Here is a 20,201-nt window from a genome sequence, read left to right as displayed (position 1 = left end):
TTCTTTTGCCTTTCACGTTACGCAAGTTGGCTAGATAAACAATTTTGTGAGAATTATGTCCAACCAACCTCATTTTATTAAATTCCTTTACTTTTGCAAAGTCTGAGAATCAAGATTTAATTCCACTTTGATCTATATTGTTTTAATTCTTATAGTCAAATTTTTCCTAGATGCTTGGAGTATTCTTTTTTCGTGAAAGTTACGTGAAATAATTTTGCGTATCTTGAAAATTTGAACTAGGAGCCTATGCTATTTGTTTCTTTGAGTTTAGAGATTTCAAAAGCTTGTATTTATCTTGAAGTATTAATAAACATCTTTTTTCTCACAATTAATAAATTTAATACTACTTTGTGATTTCTAAGTAGTATTTTAATTATTTGAGAGCGTAACTCATTTTTCATGGTGTTTATATCATTTGTCCATATATTTGAGGACTGATTTTAGATATTACTTGAATACGATCTGAGAATTTTCTGTTTCTGTTATATTTCATATTTTTTTCTTGATTCTTCATTTTAGACTCAATTTATAATGCTATTTTTTGTTGTTTGAGGATTTTCTGTTTTTCTCTCCAAATATTTGTATGAAGTTTCTCTGAAGTTCATTTCACTCTGCATATGCTTCTGAAGGTTCTTTTAAATGATTTTATTTTCAAATTTCTTCCAAACTAATTTTGATAGATTCATAAACAAACCAGCTATGTTAATTTCAGGAAATAATTTAGGGTCAATTTCTGAACTGAAATTTGTAACAAAGTAGTAAGAATTTTTTCAATCCTCCATTATAAAATCTATAAAACTAACTTCTATGTATATATATAAGTATATATATGTGTGTGTGTATATAAATACTTATATGTACACATATGCTACACTGCGGAAATACACGTTTAAGATAATGCACACACATACCCACATAGAGAGCACTCCTGTGTGGGTATGCGTGTTTGTGGCTTTGTACGTGTGTGTGTATCTTCAGATGTTGAAATATATTTGAAACCTCCAGAAATTAAGGTACTTTGTGACTTTTGACAAGTTATTTAATCATTCTGAGCCTTAATTTCTCTATCTGGAAAATAGACTAATGATATATGATATTCGAGTTATTAGAAGGATTAGTGTTAGAGAACCTTTCACAGTCACCGCAAATATTTGATGCTTGGTATGTGGCGCTTACTCTTCACGGCCAGTTAGCGTATTTGGATGACAGAAAGAGCTGTGTTTCCAGATTATGGAAATCTAGATAGAAAGGCTGTTTCTTAATGAGCCATTTTTTTTAGGAATAGCGACTCAAACCACTTATTAAGGTCTAAGCACGTTAACCTCGTGGAGAAAATCTAGGGAAAGATATTGTTACAGTTCTAACCAAGCGCTCTTATTTTGCTCAGTAATTAACAGCATCCTTTTTGATGAGCTCTCTTTAAATTACACTTTGTTTTCTTGTGAAAAACTATACTACCAAATCCCTGTCTGGACTTATTTTTGTCTTTACCATAAACATGTATTCATAGTTACACATATATTGACGTCTTTAAAAAACATTTTAAACTAACATCTATTACTTTGAAATGTGCTTTTTTTTTTCCGCTTAAAATGAAACTTGATACCTATCTGGGTCACACATATAGTCTTACTTTACCATAATTGAAACCATATTCCTACCAAATATAGATTGAGAGAAAGGGAGTGGGGAGAGAAAGAGAGGGAGGGAGAAGGAGAATGGGGATGCTACGCTGACTTACGAGGGCCAGCACTGTAAGGTGGGGCTGCAGCCGCCTGCCTCCTGGACCAGCACTTGATCCATTATGGCGCCTTATTTTGAAAAGAGAGAAGAATCGATCCATAGTAAATCATTTAAAATCGTGTCTTCCTAATATTAATACCAACATTTGCTTTTACAATACGGTTCCCCCCTTGCATTTCAAGTGCAGCCACCAACTTTGTAGATAAGTGGAGTGAGCAGCTTCTGCAATAGCTTAATTTGACTGGGGTTTTTTTGTAAGTATAATTGGAGGGTTGATGAGATATTTTCTGAACAAAATATTGTCCATGGTTCTCAAATTCTCCAAATTTATTTAACTCCTTAAGGGCCTCCTTAATATTAAAGCTATTCTTATTATGCAAGTGTGAAAATTAATGCCTTGTAAGCAGATTATTTAGTCAAGTTCACCGTCTCTGGGCTGAGGCCTGAAGGGAAAGGAAGATTTTCTTCCGAGGAACAGAAAAGTTACATTCGTCACTTTAGACGAACATATTTTATGGTTAGAGTTAAGTGAAATTCCAACAATGGCCACACAGAAATTATGTTCAGCTGTGAGTAATAGAAAACCAAAGGGCACTGATTTACGGAAATTGGGGGATTTATTTACATTACATAATGAGGAGTCACAAGACAGGTGGTTTGAAGCTGTCAGGGTGACACCTCTGAGATTCTCCTTGCCTTTTCCTCGTAGTCGTGAGACGGTTGATGCAGATGCAACAGCATGTCCCTCCCTGTTCTAGGCAGCAAGGAAGGGGGAGTGGTGTTCACATTTGGAAAGCAAACATTCTCCCAATGTTTTATAAAAAAGAATGATGTCACATGTAAGCGTGTCTGGGAAATGTAGTTTTTAAACTGGTTCATGCAACACCCAATAAAATTGTGGTTTTGTTAGTAAAGGAAACAGAAAATTCATATTGGGTAGGCAATCAGCAGCCCTTGCAATACAGTTATTTCACACAATGCATTTCTTTTCACGACTTTTATTCTATGCTAAGAAGTGCCTGTTAACTCTATTTAAAAAGAGAATATAAATGTATATATTGGAATACACATTTCCCCTACCTGCTTTCTTCCCCTATGTAATTGGTCAAAACCATCAGGAGTCTTACAAAATTTTATCATCTTTTACCATTACGTAGTACTTACTACAATGTTGTCTTCATACGGCTTATCTGATAGCTATTAAAAAACTATGTTTCTGCAGTGCCCTTGCCACGCAGTTTAGATGTTTAATAAGCAGTGATACTGTACCACCCAGAAAGGAATCTATTTTAAGCTCAGACATCCAAGCAAACATAACCCTTGCTTCAAAGAAGACTGGAAATCTCTCTCCTGTAGTCATCGTGTACAGATGACAACCAAGAAAGGCCTCCTAATAAGAACTCAGTTTAGGAAAAATCAGAGAAGGCAAGCAGTTGGCATGCCTTAGAGCATTAAAAAAAGACGCACAATTGTCCCTGAAAATCAATTTGTAAAGTTGCTATGTACAGCAAGTTAATAAGCAAAGTGTGAGAAAAGATCTTTTCATAGCACTTGAATAATTTTCTCCCATTCTATAAAGTAATGCAGACAGTTGAGAAACAGAGAGACACCATCCACTTCTCATGCCCTGCTTCTCCAAAAGGACAGGCTTCAGAAGAACTAGAAGTGATTTAAGTTGCGTTCAAAATGCTCACAAATGAATACCACTGAATTAATAGTAGGTATATATGGTTGCTTACATAAAACAGGCAGAATGGCCTTTTTGAGGGGAGGGTAAAATTTTTAAAATGCTCAAGGGCTATTCTGGTGCTATTTTTCTCACATCTTAAATTTGTTAATCGTGATGTGTTACCGTGGTTCTTTCCTGGAATCTATCAGTTTTATAAGAGGATTGGTTACGATAAATAATTGTCAGGAAAGAATGCCGCAAATGTGTAGACATGCCTTTGTTATTCTTGGTATTCCAGTAGATTAGTTGTGAATGTCTCGGTAGTACCTTAAAGTCATTGTCCTTGCTTAAGCTAAAGGAATCTGCTTAAAGCAACACAAATGTAGCATGTGTGGTAGTCGTATCCGTAGCCAAGAGCCTGGGAAATAAAGTCGACAGTGTATCTTTTTTGGTTTTGTTTTGTTTCAGTCATTGCAAACGATGGATTTTATATAATACTGAAAGGCCTAGCTAGACCTCAAACACGGGTATATAAAAGTCTGGTGGAAGAAAATGAGTCAAAAGCCTCCTTCATAGCTCAGAATTACCACAGCTTTGTTTTTGATGAAGACTTCAAAAACTCTCTCCTTGCTGGGCTGCGCATACCTTCGTGTGACTCAATGGTAAGAAATGAATATTTGCTTTTTCCATAAGCACTAAAGTATCATTATTGTAACATTTTCTCTCTTCCAGATATTTAAATCCAGATATCTTTAGTAGTTCTGAAATATTCAGGATAATATATGTTTTAAAAATAAAAATTATGCTATTACTATTGAACTTGAAATGTGTTGAAAAATTTTAACGAGGGATGCCTTCAACAACACGCTGCCCACTCCCAGGGGTGGTGTAGGGCATTTGATAACTGAGACAAGGCCAATGTGGTTGAATCACTGAATGAGGAATGGGGGTAGTTGTGCTAAGGGAGATCGAGCAGGTGATTCAAGGAAAGGGAGATAGAAGACAGATCACTCAGGGCCTTTTAAATCAAGTTAAGAATGTGTGCTTCTCCTGTTTACATCCAGAGCAAGGCTAAGGCAGTTAAGCAGTTGATTCCATCACCAGCAGAAAGTCTTATTTAAAGAAACTCCTTTGCTTATATGTCATATTTCAAGACTATCAACAGGTCGAGAAATAAAAGCTCAATGTCTTTCTTTATCTCTGGGTACTCCACATGGGGGTCGGATCTGGTTTGACTAGAATTGTGGCTAAAAAAACAGATTTTGATTCAGAGTGGTCAAATGTTCAGATTAGAAAAGAGTCAAAGGAACCAATTAAAGCCAAATTATTTCACACTATGAATTGAAGTCAGGACAACCTAGAACATTCTCAAGTTCAAGAAGAATGAGGATGGATATAACCAAGAAAAGAAAAACAAGGATAAAAAATGAAACAAGAACATAAAAGTATATTGTCAATCACACACACATAGGTAATGTTTCTAAATCTTCTTTCCTGATAGGGATGGAAAATAATGCCACACACCATGTACCTGATACCATTTCAATCTGCTTTAGAAAAAACTATCACAGTTAGCACAGCAGCTGTAATTAGGGTGGCTACTTGGTTGACTTTGAAGTAGCCAACCGCAATCTTCCAGGATCTACTTGTTTGTTTTTTGAGAGAAAAATTCATGAATTAAATGGGAGTATGATGGGACCACCACTTCTGAATCCTGCGTTAGGTCTGTGATGACCATACTAATCTCTGTCATTCTACCTGGGATGTAGTACTGTTTGTTTTTTTTTCCCCAGCTTTATTGAGGGATAATTAACAAATAAAAATTGTATGTATTTAAGATGTATGTTTTCATGTTTTGATATATGTATACCTTGTGAAATGATCACCACAATCAAGCTAATTAACATATCCATCATCTCACATAGTTAGCATTTTTGTGTGTGTGGTGAGAGCACTAAAGTTCTTCCCTCTTAGCAAATTTCAAGTGTACAATTCAGTATTGTTGACTGTGCTCACTATGCTACCTGTTAGATCTCCAGGTCTTACCTTGCATAACTGAAAACTTTGTGCCCTTTGACCAATAGCTCTCCATTTCCACAACTGGCAGGATTTCCTTCTTTTAAAGGCTGAACAATATCCCATTGCATATATATAACACATTTTCTTTACCCATTCATCCATGAATAGACATTTAAGTTGTTTCCCTGTCTTGACTATTGTGAATAATGCTGCAATGAATATGGGAGTGCAGAAATCTTGAGATACTGATTTCGTGTCTTTGGGTGTATACCCAGGAGTGGGACTGCTGGATTATATAGTAGTCCTATTTTTAATTTCTTGAAGAAAATCCATACTGTTTTCAATAATGGCTGTACCAATTTACGTTCCCACCGTGTACAAGGATTCTCTTTCTTCCATATCTTTGCCGACACTTAACTTTCATCTTTTTTATAACATTCATTCTACCATATGCGTGAGGTGATGTCTCTGTGGTTTTGATTCGTGTTTCCCTTATGATTATGATGCTGAACGCCTTTTCATATACCTTTGGGCCATTTGCATATCTTCTTTTGAGAAAATGTTTACTTAGGTTCTTTTCCCATCTTTTAATGGGATTATTTGTTTCTTTGCTATTGCGTTGTGTGAGCTCCTCATATATTTTGAATATTAACCTCATCAGATATACGGTTTGCAAATATTTTCTCTCATTCCATGGGTTGCCGTTCACTCTGTTGATTGTTTCCTTTGCTCAGCAGAAGCTTTTTGGTTTGACACAATCTTGCTTGTCTATTTTTGCTTTTGTTGCCTATGCTTTTGTTGTCACATCCAAAAAATCATTGGCCAGATCAACATCAGGAAGCTTTTTCTCTAATTTTCTTCTAGGAGTCTTATGTTTTCAGGTCTGACATTTAAGCCTTTAATCCATTTTGAGATGGTTTTTATAAATGGTGTGAGATAAGGGTCCGTGTTCATTGTTCTGCATGTGGATATCTAGTTTTCTGCCGTTCCATAGGCGCTTTTTCATTTTCTTGATGGTTTCTTCTGTTGTGGAGAAGGTTTTCAGTTTGATGTAGTCCCTCTTGTTTAGTTTTCCTTTTGTTGCTTGTGCTTTTGGTGTTGTATGTCAAGGAGCTTCTTTCCCGTGTTTTCTTCTAGTTTTACCATATCAGATCTTATGTTTAAGTCTTTAATCCATTTCAAGTTTATTTTTGTGAGTGGTATAAGGTAAGGGTCTAATTTCACTTTTCTTGTGGTTATCCAGTCTTCCCAGCACTATTTGTTGAAGAGACTATCCTATCCCCATTGAGTGTTCTTGTCAAATGTTAGGTGACTGTATATGTGGGGGTTTATTTGAGATCTCTGTTCTGTTCCATTGGTCTATGTGTCCATTTTTATACCTGTACCATACTGTTTTAATTATTATAGCTGTGTAGTATAGTTTGAAATCAGGAAGTGTATCTACAGCTTTGTTCTTCTTTCTCAGAATTGCTTTGTCTATTCAGGGTCTTTAGTGGTTCTGTACAAATCTTAAGATGTTTTTATTTCTGTGAAAAATGCTGTTGGAATTTTGATAGGGATCGCATTGAATCTATGTAGGGCTTTGAGTAGTATTGACATATTGATATTAATTGCCCAATCCATGAACATGAGATACTTTCCCATTTGTTTGTGTCTTCTTAAATTTCTTTCATCAAAGTCTTACAGTTTTTGTTGTTCAGAGCTTTCACTTCCTTGGTTAAATTTATTCCTAAGTATTTTATTGTTTTTGATGCTATCATGAATGGGATGGTTTTCTTTATTTCTTTTTCAGATGTTTTATTGTTTTGTTTGTTTTTGTTTGTTTTGTTGTCAGTATATATTTTTTCCAATCTATGAACACAGGATGTCTCCATTTATCTGTGTCTTCTTTAATTTCCTTCATCAGTGTTTTATAATTTTCAGTGTACATGTCTTTCATCTCTTTGGTTAAGTTTCTTCCTAAATGTTTTATTATATTTTTTATTGGTCTTATAAATGCAATTGTTTTCTTAATTTCCTTTTTGTAGTTTGTTCCTTGTGTATAGAAAAGCCACTGATTTTGTATGCGGCAAAATTTGTATTCCTGGATTCATTTATTATTTCTAACAGTTTTTGGTGGAGTCTTTGGGGTTTTGTACATATGGGATCACATGTGTACATCTGAGAACAGAAATTTTATTTCCTCTCTTCCAATATGGATGTGGTTTCTTTCTTTCTTTTCTCCTCCTCCCCTTCCTCTTCCTTCTTCTTCCTTTGCTTCCTCCTCCTCCTCCTCCTTCTCTTTCTTCTTTCTCCAATTGCTCTGTCTGGGACTTTAGTACCATGTTGAATAGAAGTGGCAAGAGCATGCATCCTTGCCTTGTACTGGATCTTCGAGAAAAAGCTTTCAGTTTTTCCTCCATTGGTTATGATGTTGGCTGTGGGCTTTTCATAATAGCCTGTACTGTGTTGAGGTACACTCCTTCTACAGCTATTTTGTTGAGTGTTTATCATGAATGGGTGTTGAATTTTGTCAAATGCTTTTTCTGCATCAGTTGAGATGATCATGTAGTTTTTATCTTTGTTAATGTGGTGCATCGCATTGGTTAATTTACAAATACTGAACATTCTTGCATCCCAGGAATAGATCCAACTTGGTCATGGTGTATAATTCTTTTAGCATACTGTTGAATTCAGTTTGTTAGCATTTTATTGAGTATTTTTGTATCTACGTTCCTCAGAGATATTGGACTACAGTTTTCTTGTGGTTTCGTTGTCTGGCTTTAGTGTCGGGGTGAGATTGGCCTCACAAAATGACTTTGGAAGTGCTCCCTCTCCTACTTTTTGGAAGAGTTTAACAATGATTAGTATTGATTCTTCTTTGAATATTTGGTAGAATTTACTTGTGAAGTCATTCTCTCCTAGGCTTTTCTTTGCTGGGAGATTTTTTATTACTGATTCATTTTTCTTATTTGCTATTCATCTGCTCAGGCTTCTAGTTTTTCTTGATTTACTTTTCGTAGGATGTATCTTTCTAGGAATTTATCCGTTTCTTCTAGGTTATCCAATTTGTTGGTATATAATTGTTCATATTAGTCTCTCATGATCCTTTTTATTTCTGACCCATCTGTTCTAATGTCTCCTCTTTCATTTCTGATTTTATCTATTTGAGACTTCTTTTTTTCTTAGACTAAGAGTTTGTCGATTTTATCTTTTTCAAAAAACCCCTCAGTTTTATTAATTTTTTTCTGTTGTTTTTCTGTTCTTTATGTGACTTATTTCTGTTCTAATCTTTATTATTTTCTTCCTTCTGCTAAATTTGTGCTTCATTTATTCTTTTTCTAGTTCTTTTAGGTGTAAAGTTAGTTTACATGAAATTTTCTTTTTTAGTATAGGCATTTACCACTATAAACTTCCCTCTTATGACTGCTTTTACTACATTCCAAAGTTTGGTATGCGTGTTTCTTTTTTTCTTGTCTTGAGATATTTTTTAAATTGCCTCTTGATTTCTTCTTTGAGTCAATGGTTGGTCAAGAGTGTGTTGTTTAGTTTCCACATATTTGTGAATTTTCCCATTTTCTTCTTGTTACATATTGTTGTTGGAAAATATACTTGGCGTGATTTTGATCTTCTTAAGTTTGTGAGGACTTGTTTTGTGATCTAACATGCAATCTATTCTGGAGAATACTCCTTGTGTGCTTAAGAAGAATGCATATTCTTCTGCTGTTGGGCGGAAAGTACTGTGTATGACTGTTACGTCCATTTGGTCTAAGATGCTGTTCGAGTCAGGTATTTCTCTGTTGATTTTCTGCCTGGATGCTCCATCCACTATTGAACGTGGGCTGTGGAACTCCCCTGTTCTCACGTGTGTCCCTACATCTAGAGCGAGTCTCCTATAGACAGCATATCACTGGTTCTTGTGTTCTTTATATGGTCGTTGTTTTTTATCCATTCAGCCACTCTATGTCTTTTCATTCAGAAGTTTAATGCATTTACACTTAAGTGAGGACATACATTGCTGTTTTGTTAACTGTTTTCTATCTGTTTTTCTAATTGTTTTCTAGTTGTTTTGCTTCCTTCCTCTCTTCTTGTTTTCCTTTGTTATTTGATTAATATTTTTTGGTAGGGATTTGTGTCAATACTTTTTTTTCTTCTTCTTCTCACCAAAGCTTCCCAGCATATAGTTGTGTACTGTAGTTGCAGGTCCCTCTGGTTGTGCTATGTCGGCTGCCACCTCAGCGTGGCCTGATGAGCAGTGCCATGTCGACGCCCAGGATCCAAACCTGTGAAACCCTGGGCCACCGGAATGGAGGGCACGAACTTAACCACCGGGCCACGGGGCCAGCCCCCGATTTTATTTTTTTATCTTCTGTGTATATTATAGGCTTTTCTTTGTGGTTACCTCGAGGCTTGCATAAAATACCCTGTATCTGTCTATTTAAGTTGATAACAGCTTAACTTCAATCACATACAAAACTCTACACTTTTACTTTGTGTACTTGTAGTCAGAATTTGCTTCTTTTTGTATTGTATATCTATTAACAATTTTTTGTGGTTATACTTATTCTGAATACTTTGTCTTTTAACTTTGTATTAGAGTTTGAGGAAATTTATATGCCACCATTACTATGTTACATTAGCTGTATTTGACTATATATTTGCCTTTAACAGTTAGAGTTATGCTTTCACATTGCTCTTTAGCAGGTTTTGGTTCAGTTGAAGAAATCCTTTTAGCAGTTCTAAGGCAGGTCTAGGGGTGATGAACTCCCTCAGTGTTTGCTGGTCTGGGAAAGCCTTCATCTCTCTCTCACTTTTAAAGGATAATTTTGCCAGATATAGTATTCTTCATTGGCAGTTTTTTCTTTTAGTCCTTTGAATATATCATTCCGCTCTCTCCTGGCCTGCAAGGTTTCTGCTAAGAAATTCACTGGTAATCTTATGCAAGTTGCTTTTAATGTGAGGAATTACTTTGCTCTTGTTGCTTTCAAAGTTCTCTGTCTTTGACTTTTGAAAATTTAATTATAATGGATAGATGTAGTCCTCTTTACATTCAACCTCCTTGGGTTCTTTGGGCTTCGTGACAAGTTAATGTCTATTTCCTTCTCTGGGCTTGGGAAGTTTTGGATTGTTATTTCTCTAAGTAAGCTTTCTGTCCCTTTCTCTCTCTCCCCTCTAAGTAGATCGCATGTGTGAAAGTGGTGCTGGGTCCAGGGCATGCATGCACCAAGACACAGGGGCTGCAGCATTGCCAGCACTGAGGGGTGCACCGTAGTTCCAGTTCCAGGGAGACACAGCAGCATGGGCTCCATTTTCTCTGCCTGCTGGGGTCCACGTTGGCGATGACTGTGGAGGGCCTCAGCAGCAAAGGCTGTGGGGTCCTCAGTTGTGAAGGCTGCTGGGGTCATCTGCTCTCCCTTACCCCCCACCAGAGAACTCACCTTGGCACTGAGCTGTGCTGGCCTGGGGAATGGAGTGACACAGGCAAAAGGCTTCATTCCTTTTTCTAAGTGGCTTTCTTGGTATTTTGTGTTCCGCTGGGATGTTGCGCCTTCTTAATCATGCTCCAACACTCTCCCACAACGGTTTTCATTTGTGGATAGCTGTTAAAGTCTTGTTTTTGTGGAGGCATAAGTGTTGAGTGCGACCTCCTAGTCTACCATCTTGCTGGTGTCTTTCTGATTTACTATCTTGGCTGAGCTGGAAGAGGGTAGGGAGAGAACAAGTTCAGAGGCTTCCACTTGATCTTCCTTGCTGGTGGCTCTCACCACGAGGGCCAAGAAACCAATGTGGGAACTCTACCAAGTACCCATCCAAATTATAATTTAAGGTCCATGGAAATTGCCATGAGGTGGGTCTGTGGACCCAGTGAAGACACTGTGAACCAGACCTGAGCCAAAACTCCATTTATTTAAATGCATTCTCCATATTCCTCACTGTAACCGATGGCTGCTTTATGTACCCAGGTTTTAAAGTTTCAGGGTTAAATAGAATACTTGCTAGGGTTGTGAAAGCAACCTTAAGTGGAGCTATGCTATCCTTACAATTTGGTACTGGACCCAATCTTTAGCTCTTTCTGTCTTCCAACTGTAGAAAAGGAGATTTTCTTTATATGCTGCGTGGAGCCCTTGGGTACCTACCTCACCTTAAGCTGATGATTGAGTTCTGTCAGACTTTCACTGACTTTCTCCAGGGTGTTGATATCCCCAGCAAAAGGCATTCTGTTCCATGGTTCTTATAATTACTCATCCCCCAACATCTCAAAGATCTGAGATGTAACTTCTAGTACATTCGCTTCTGCCCATACCTATCCCTGTTCAATACCATTAAAAGTTCTATCAGCTGTACTGCTGCAGCATGTCAGAGACGATCAGTACTGCCGTGATGGATTTTTATTGCAAGCTGGCTGGTGGGCAGTTCACAGCTCTAAAATCCTATTCTCCTCTATTTCTGATAGAATACTTTGTCAAAAAAGGATAGAAATAAAGGCCGACAATTTTGTTAACAACTCTAGAGCTTTTGTCTTTGTTTAAGTCCGCTGAAGGACAAATATATGATTATTCACTAAAATTTATTTCAGAATGCTAAAAACTTAAATTAGCTTCACTGACTATCTCCTATAGGAAACGTGAGTTATATTTGTAAAACGTATTGCTCCTTGCCTAGTTTTAGTAACTGGACTTTCTGTGTTTTTATTTCAGAGGGCTTTTAAAAATAAAAGTATTACTACTCCCAAAGATTTGTGCTTAGGAATGTTTTTGTGGTTTTTCACAAATAATCAAAGGGTTTTTTTTTTTTCTCTATTTGGCTTCTTTGCCATTATTTACTTTTTTATTGTGCTGCATCAGAGAATCAAATTACGAAGAAGAAGAAAAAAGGTAATAACACCTTTCCTCTTCAATTTAATCCCCTAACAGTTTTATAAACGAGTGGGCATCATCTGAGTATAATGCATATAAGGTAAAAAACATAAGGATCAAATTAAGTTTTCAGGATGTAACTACAGTTCTGAGTAAAAATTGTTAGCACTGCAAACATCTGCTGGACTTATTCCCCACCACAGACGTAAACTGGACTAAAAAAATTAGTGCAATGAAAATAGAAAGAATTCACGTTTTTGCTTTTCTTGATATTGATTTATACATTAAAACAAAAAGTGTTCATCTTACAGTGTTTTATATAAGGAAAAGAGAGAAAAAATTATACACTCCTTTACAAGATCACCAACTTAGATTCAAAGTAGTTTTAAAATCTTTAATTCATTTTATCTTTTCTAATTACCATCAAAATTTTTCAAAGAACGATCATAAAGAAAATCAAATTTCCTTAAAGCTATCTCAGTGTACAATGGTATGTGGTAACACACCTACACACACACACTCTATATTTTATACTTTATGTATTATATTTGATATATATATTTTACTATACTGCTATCATTTATTGAAATGTATTTTTGACATAATAAAATTTAGCAATATTATAACAGCAAATTTTTAAGTTGAAGACCCTCAATAATTATTAAAAGAAATTTCTTGTTTATTAATAGAAGTTTTCCTTGAAAAATAAACATTTGAAGCACTGTGGAAAGAAATCATTTGGTAAAAATGTGTATTGAGAAAGATGGATGCAGTACACTGAAATTATAAAATAGCTTTATTATTTTTTCCTACCAAAGCTTTCAAATAAGCTGTGTAGTATTATTCTTCTGTGCTCCCTGGATGAAATCTCAGTCACATCCTAAGACTTAACAAATAACCCTGTTCTTTTAGATATTAAAAATTCCATTCCTGTCTTTATATCAAGATTTCAAACCCATCATGCTTGGCAGCACAGCTTGTGCCTTATTGTGGCATAATTCTTCAGTGGGGAAAGGTGTGTAAATCCGTTTATTCCCATTTTCTTACTTTGCATCCTCTTCTGCTCACTAGCCACTTTGTCGGGCTCCTCTCAGCTCAGATCAGAAGGGAAGAGAGGATGGATATTAGAGGTAAAATTCTACGGGTGATTTCTGTGATTCAATGTCTAAATGCAGTCTTTGTATCTTCTTCCCCTGTAACTCCCTGGAAGGGTGCCGTCTCCTGTAGTGGGTTATTTAATACCTTTTGTTCATGGCTTCGGGCAGTGGAGACCATAACAGTCTCTCTTTTAGGTCAACTCACCTCTGTCATTTTGACAATAGGAAAACTGCACAAAGCACTCTGTTATATAAATATCTATCTATCTACCTATCTAGTCTTTATATGTGTAAATTTAATTTTATATAACTTTAAATTTATATAAATGTAAGTTTAACATCCTGGCATAACTGGAAAGATTGCATTTAATATTCTTTATATTATAGGTTTACATACAACATCCTATTACATATATATGTGTATTTTTTTCTTATTTGCTTATTTCTATATGAAAACTTCCATGTAATTTTAGTTTTTCTTGAAACCTACACAAATTTGGCAAAATCTGTGAATGATTGAAATGTACTTCTTTACCTTATGGGTTTTGCCACACAAAATCTCAGTTTCAACAAGGTCGTTTTAAAAGGAAAGCTTTTGTGTGTGTGTGTATGTGTGTGTGATGCTACAGATTCGCATTTAATTTGACTAGTTTGATTAAGGACTTACTAGGTAGGAATTTTTTTTGTGTTAAGAGCTTCAGTAGGTGTATGATGCAATCTCGAAATGACTAGGGGTGTAGATTTTGGAATTGTCCAAATAGAAATGTGATATTCAATCCAAAAAATAAAGTCCTTGAGAAAAACAATATTAGAAAGAAAGAGCTGAATTCAAGGAGCAAATCTTGAGAAAATTCCACACTTGGTAAGGAGAAAAATAGCCACCAAGGAGCCAGCCAAGGAGCAGCACTAGAACAGTGACGGACTCCTCGAAGGTAAGGGAGAAAGACGATTCTAGAAAGATGCAATGAGGAAACTGTCAGCAACGTTTTGGACCCTTCCTTCTACAGTAAGTGCTTGGCGTGGAGCCCTCTTATTTTGTTGCCTGGTTGCATCTCATGACCCATGTGAGCAGTCGTTAGATGAGTTGACAGCATCCTAGACAGGAGAAAATGCTTCCTTTGATCACTGCAGTTGAACTAATAAAGTTCAAACCTTTAACCTGAGAGTTTTGTACTTTTTCTTTAGCAACTTTGCTCTTTATCTCTAAAAATAAAACATGATTGACTTGCCTAATTACACATTTTCCTTTAGCAGGTGGGATGCTTTGTTGCCTTGATAATTCTTACAAAATTAGTATTTATCAATAGTAAAACAAAAAATACTTATTTTTTCCCATCTTCCTGCTCTTGTAAATGTTATGCTATTCATCTTTCTTTCAGATCTGGCCTTTTGTTTTTGGACTTTGGTAAGCACGTCTCCAAGCAGGCATACAAATCAACACACACACACACACACAAACGCGCGCGCACATGGGCACCCACGCGCACACACACAGCGCACACACACGCGCACACACGTGCACATACACGCACTTGCACACACATGGCACACACACACGCACACACGCACGCACACACGCACACACGCTGTTAGTTGACAACATTGTGATGGAGCCATGGGATCGCTGAAATAAAACGTTAAGAAATGCTCCTTGTCTTTAATAGGGAACAAAACTAACTCTTGTTGCAAGAATGGTACACGATTAGGTGGGAGTTGGTCCTGACGTGGAGGACTATGGCATTTGGGGGAAGAGCAAATTCACTGTGTGTTAGACTGGCCAGGAAAACGTTATGGAGTCAAGGATCTTGAGTTATGTCTGTAAGGAGAGGTGGTTTATACATCAATGAAGAAGAGAGGCACTATCTCCTTATTTTATAGAATTCTGCTGAATATGGTATATAATGAAGGGGCTGTCAGCTATGTTGCGCCCTGCCCACACTGTGTGGTCTTAAGCAGTGGTCCTGATAGCACCACTTTTAAGAGCACACGGGGTGGTGGTAGATCACACTTTATGGTCTGAAAACATGGGCAACTTACTGAGACTTTAACTTCAGGTTCCATACCTGTACAAATTGAACTAGTAATAATACTCACCTCATTGATCATTGTTCATATTAAGTGAGATTCTATAAAGCACTGAGAACAATGCCTAGCATACTGTGAGAACTCAATTTTTACCTGCAATTATTATTGTCATTAATGGTGTTTTTGTTTTTCATTCCATCCTTTCTACCAATTATTATTATTATTTTTTTTGCTGGGGAAGATTCATCCTGAGCTAACATCTGTGCCAATCTTCCTGTATTGTTTTGTATGTGATAGACCTCCACAGCAGTTGGTGAGTGGAGTAGGTCTGAATCCAGAATTGGAACCCGTGAACCAGGGCTGCCAAAGAGGAGCATGAAGAATTTAACCACTTGGCCATAGGGCAGGGCCCCCCTTGTATCATTTTTTTATCTTCCGGCTGTCATTATTTCTTGTTAAAACTTTGTGATAACCTCTTATCTTTGTATTTAATCTATAACCCCTCTCCGTTCATTATCCACATTGTCGCTAGAGAGACTTTTGTAAAAGTCAAAAGTGATTGTGTAGCTCCCTTGCGTAAAATGCTCAGTCATTTCTAGTTGCTTACAAGATGACATTCAAACCCCTTTGCACGGCTCTCAGGGCCCTTCATGACTGTCAGCAGCCCCCCAGGGCACCTTTCTCTAGCCATGCAAACTACCTGCAGTTCACTGGGGGTTTATGTCGTCCCCACACTTCTGCTTTGTGCACCTGGAGTGACACGTTCCTTTGGAGTTTCTTCAACATCTCTCATGCCTCCTCAAGAAAGTAATCCAGCTTCGCTTCCTCTCACTCTCCTGTGCCCTGATATATTTTGTATGACCCTCTGGATTGTGATGTTAGTTTTTGTCTTGTGGCTTACTCTTTCCTTTGTTTGTTTTTAGTTTTTGTTTTCCTTCAAGTGTGAACTCCCTGAAGTTGGTCTGTCTGTTGGTGTTCCTGCCACCTGCTGTCCACAGGTGTGGTGCTCGGCATAGATACGTAGATGATTTAAAATAAAGGTGTTTATGGGGGGACGACTAGGAAAATGAACAAGTGAATGAATGAGAAGATCCCAGGTAGGAAAGACAGGGTGGGCAGGGAGAGGGAGCGTAGACAGCGAGGAAACCTTCCGGTCTGTTGACTGAGAAGACAGGATAGGCCACCCAGGCAGGTCAGGCGAGTCTTTAGAGCCAGCTGAGAGTTCATCTCTGATGAGAGCGTAGAAAGGGACTATCCTAGCCACTTGAAGAAAGGGCTAACTTCTGGAATTTCAGGAAGATTAATTTGAGAGTGTGTATCATTCTCCAGTGTCTTTTAATTCCTGTTGTTTTCTTGAAATTTGACACCATGTCCAAAGAAAGCTAGCCTTTATAACCTTTAGAGCAAATTTAATATTTTCATATCGGAGCCTATGGACTTTCCTGCATCTTTAATACTCTGCTGTGTGTCAAAGGATGCACTTTTTAATTAAGCTTTTCCTCTCATTCCAAGGAATGCCTTAATAAATTTTTCTCTAAAAGTAAATAACATAAATAATATACATTTGATATTCATAATGACTAGAAAACTAAGATTTCTGGAGAAAGAATCACTGGTTTGGGTACTATTCCAGTAAATATTTTTTAGTGAAAACTACGAGTATTTCAAAGGAAAAAAACAATCATATCTCTTGGGTTCCTTGTTTAAATATGAAAAGACAATGCCATGCTTTAAATATTTACCAGCACTTTTTAAAATGGATGTGAGTACTAAGTTATGATTTAAATGTGAAAAGGTCATTTTGGCCTTTTCGCATAGAGTGGAGTAGATTTGGATAACATGGGGCAGGAGGCAAAGCAGGAAAGTCAGTGAGGAAGCTCTGCTTGTAGTGAGTGTGAGGAAGGTTCTTGCCTGGACGGCGTTGCTCTAGTGGAGATGTATAGACATAAGTGGACATGGGATGTATTTTGGGTGTCAAATTGGCAGGACTTGCTGATGGGTTGGACGTGAAGGGTGAATGAAAGAGAAGACAACGATCATTTCTGGAATTTTGGACAGAGAAAACTGGTGGATGGTAACATCAGTTATTGAGATCGGGAAGACTGGGGAGGAAGAGGATCTGGGAAAGAAATACTTTGGCCTGTTGGGTGTGAGGTTTTGAGATGCCAGTCATGCATCCAAGCGGAGAGCTCCAGGTGAAAGTCTGAGATCTGAGTCTGGAGCTTGGGATGCTCATGGAGCTGAGTAGAGTCACAGGGGTACCAAGGCTGAGTCAAACCATCAGACTGAGCTCTTCTTAGGCAATAAGAATATTGTTTGGAAAGTGAAGCAGTGAAAATGTATTCCACGTGTACCACACTCTGAGGTTATCTTTTCATTTGGGTTACCACAATAGCTTCTGAAATTCTTCTGTCTTCTAATCGATGGCCTTGATTGCTTTCTGAAAACATTTTAAATCTTTTCGTTGTTCCCCACGGTTTCTGAGGTACATTGCACCTTCTTGGTTTAGCACACAAGTTCCGCCTCTCTTCACGACCTCCTGTACGCGGCCTGCCTTTCCGCTGATTTCTCCTCCTGCCTGGACACACACATCATTCAGCCGTGCTAGCCTGCGTTGCAGACAGCGCCTCCCTCACCTACCTGCATCTCCTTCCCCTTTGCCTAGTGGGAGTATTTCAGCTTATCCTAAAAATCTCAGCAAAAATGGACTGAAAAGTTTTGCTAAAACCTCTGTCTGAGATAAGCGCAATTCCACCATACTTCCACTCTTCCTATCCCTTTATTTATCATAGCATTTTATACATTATTAAACTTTAAATTAACTATTATTTATTATGTTACACATCAGGCACCATATTAGGTGCTTTTTATAAATGATTTCATCTGATCACTACAAAAACCTTCTGGAATAAACAAAAATGGCTAGAGCACAGGATTTGGTCTCAAGGCACTTGTATTCTAATGAGGAAAACGTGAAACTTGAGTTAATGCCTTTGTGCTCTAACTAAAGTGCATGCAGAGGGCTATGAAAAGTTTCTATATGGGAAGGAAAAAATGAGCCTTGAAATTAGAATTTCGGTAGGCTAGTAAAGAACATTTCAGACCAAGGCACAGCTTAAGGAAAGACACAGAGAAAGGGAAATGGGGAAACAATCACAGCCTGGGAGATGGGTTTGTCCCAAGTTTTAAAGGAGCATGCTTCCTAGGGGTAGTGTTTACGTATTTATTTTATAGGCACTTAGAAAATTGTGGAAAGATTTTGTGAGGAAGATTGACACAAAAAGATGTGCGCTTCAAAAAGTTAACTCTGGTACGTGTGAATTATGTGCATCACCAGAGAGAGACCAGAGGTAGAGAGAAAATACAGGAAGTTATGGAGATGGTCTCTGCCAGATTCAGGCAGTGGGGAGGGAAGAGCCACAGGAAGGCACAGGCTCAGGACACGCTCCCCATGATGTGGGAGATGGATGAAACGGAGGATTGAAGTATGTCTCCGTATTTTCTACTCTAGAGGGTTCTTCTGCTAACTTCAACCTAGCAAACACATTATGATTTCCCTAGACTCTGCAGTGATGTTGGGAATACTGTACAAATCTAACAAACTGACAATTTGCATTTGTATTTTAGAGAGATTCAATAAGATACACTGAGTCAAATATTAAACAATTTGTGCTGGTTGACTTGTTATCAAATTTTTTTTTTTTTTTTTTATAAAGATTTTATTTTTTCCTTTTTCTCCCCAAAGCCCCCCGGTACATAGTTGTGTATTCTTCGTTGTGGGTTCTTCTAGTTGTGGCATGTGGGACGCTGCCTCAGCGTGGTCTGACGAGCAGTGCCATGTCCGCGCCCAGGATTCGAACCAACGAAACACTGGGCCGCCTGCAGCGGAGCGCACGAACTTAACCACTCGGCCACGGGGCCAGCCCCGACTTGTTATCAAATTTTACAGCAGGTTTCTTTAAAAGCGAAACTGCATCAATTTGTTGTTGGATAAATGAGTCCTAATGTTTCCGTAGAATTGAATGTTACGTACCATTAAAATCGCAAATTAGGTCTATACTTATTTTGTATATTTATTATTTTTAAGTAAAAATATGAAAAATACCATGCCACAGGTATTTAATGCCCATAACTACATGTGAAATTTATTTTAAAAGTCCTGATTGTGTATGTCTGTGCATTGTTGTCTTCAGTTGGTGAGATTAAAGATTTGTTTTGCACATGTTTTTGCAAAGTTGAATTATTTTTTGTCATAATTATATATTAATTTTAAGGTCAGATAAAATGATGAAACCATCAAAAACAAATGAAGCAAAATCTTAGGTTCTTCTAGAATTTTTTATAATTCAAATAGCTAAAGAGAGCCCTGCATTATACTATTTATGTTTTCTATATTTTTGTACTTTTATTATTTTTCCTATTTTTAAAGAAAGCAAAGCAGGTAGACTTTTGGAAATTCCTTAATAAAATATGTTCCAAGTGTCTTTTTTAGAGAAACATCAGATTCACTCCTATTTGCCTTTTGAGTTTTACTTGTGAAAGAATTGCATAACTATAGGCATTTTAAAAAATGAGGCATAATGAACATACCATGAAATGCTTAGGTCTTAAGTATACACTTTAATTTGTTTTGACGAATGATGCCAAGACACAGAACTTTCACATCACAACAGAAAATTCTTAGCCATTCAAATACCTCCACCTAGAAACAGCCTCTGATCTGATTTTTGTCACCATTTTGCCCCTTCTAAAATTTCATATAGATGGCATCATGCCTAAGTATTTCGTGTTTTACTTCTTTTATTCAGTAAT

The 20,201-nt window shown here is 37.1% G+C and overlaps 1 protein-coding gene across 4 annotated transcripts in view; it reads left to right on the top strand.

Annotated features, from left to right (window-relative positions):
- CNBD1 (cyclic nucleotide binding domain containing 1) overlaps positions 1-20,201 on the top strand; it is a 409,712-nt gene that overhangs the window by 217,796 nt on the left and 171,715 nt on the right. For all 4 annotated transcript variants that reach the window (XM_070630351.1, XM_070630350.1, XM_070630348.1 and 1 more), the window contains one exon: positions 3,881-4,074. In XM_070630351.1, the coding sequence (XP_070486452.1) occupies positions 3,881-4,074 (194 nt within the window). The remainder of the gene's footprint in view (positions 1-3,880; positions 4,075-20,201) is intronic.

The sequence above is a fragment of the Equus przewalskii genome, chromosome 8 (genome assembly GCF_037783145.1).
Source record: "Equus przewalskii isolate Varuska chromosome 8, EquPr2, whole genome shotgun sequence".
NCBI lineage: Eukaryota > Metazoa > Chordata > Mammalia > Perissodactyla > Equidae > Equus > Equus przewalskii.
This window is presented reverse-complemented; position numbering and strand designations above follow the sequence as displayed.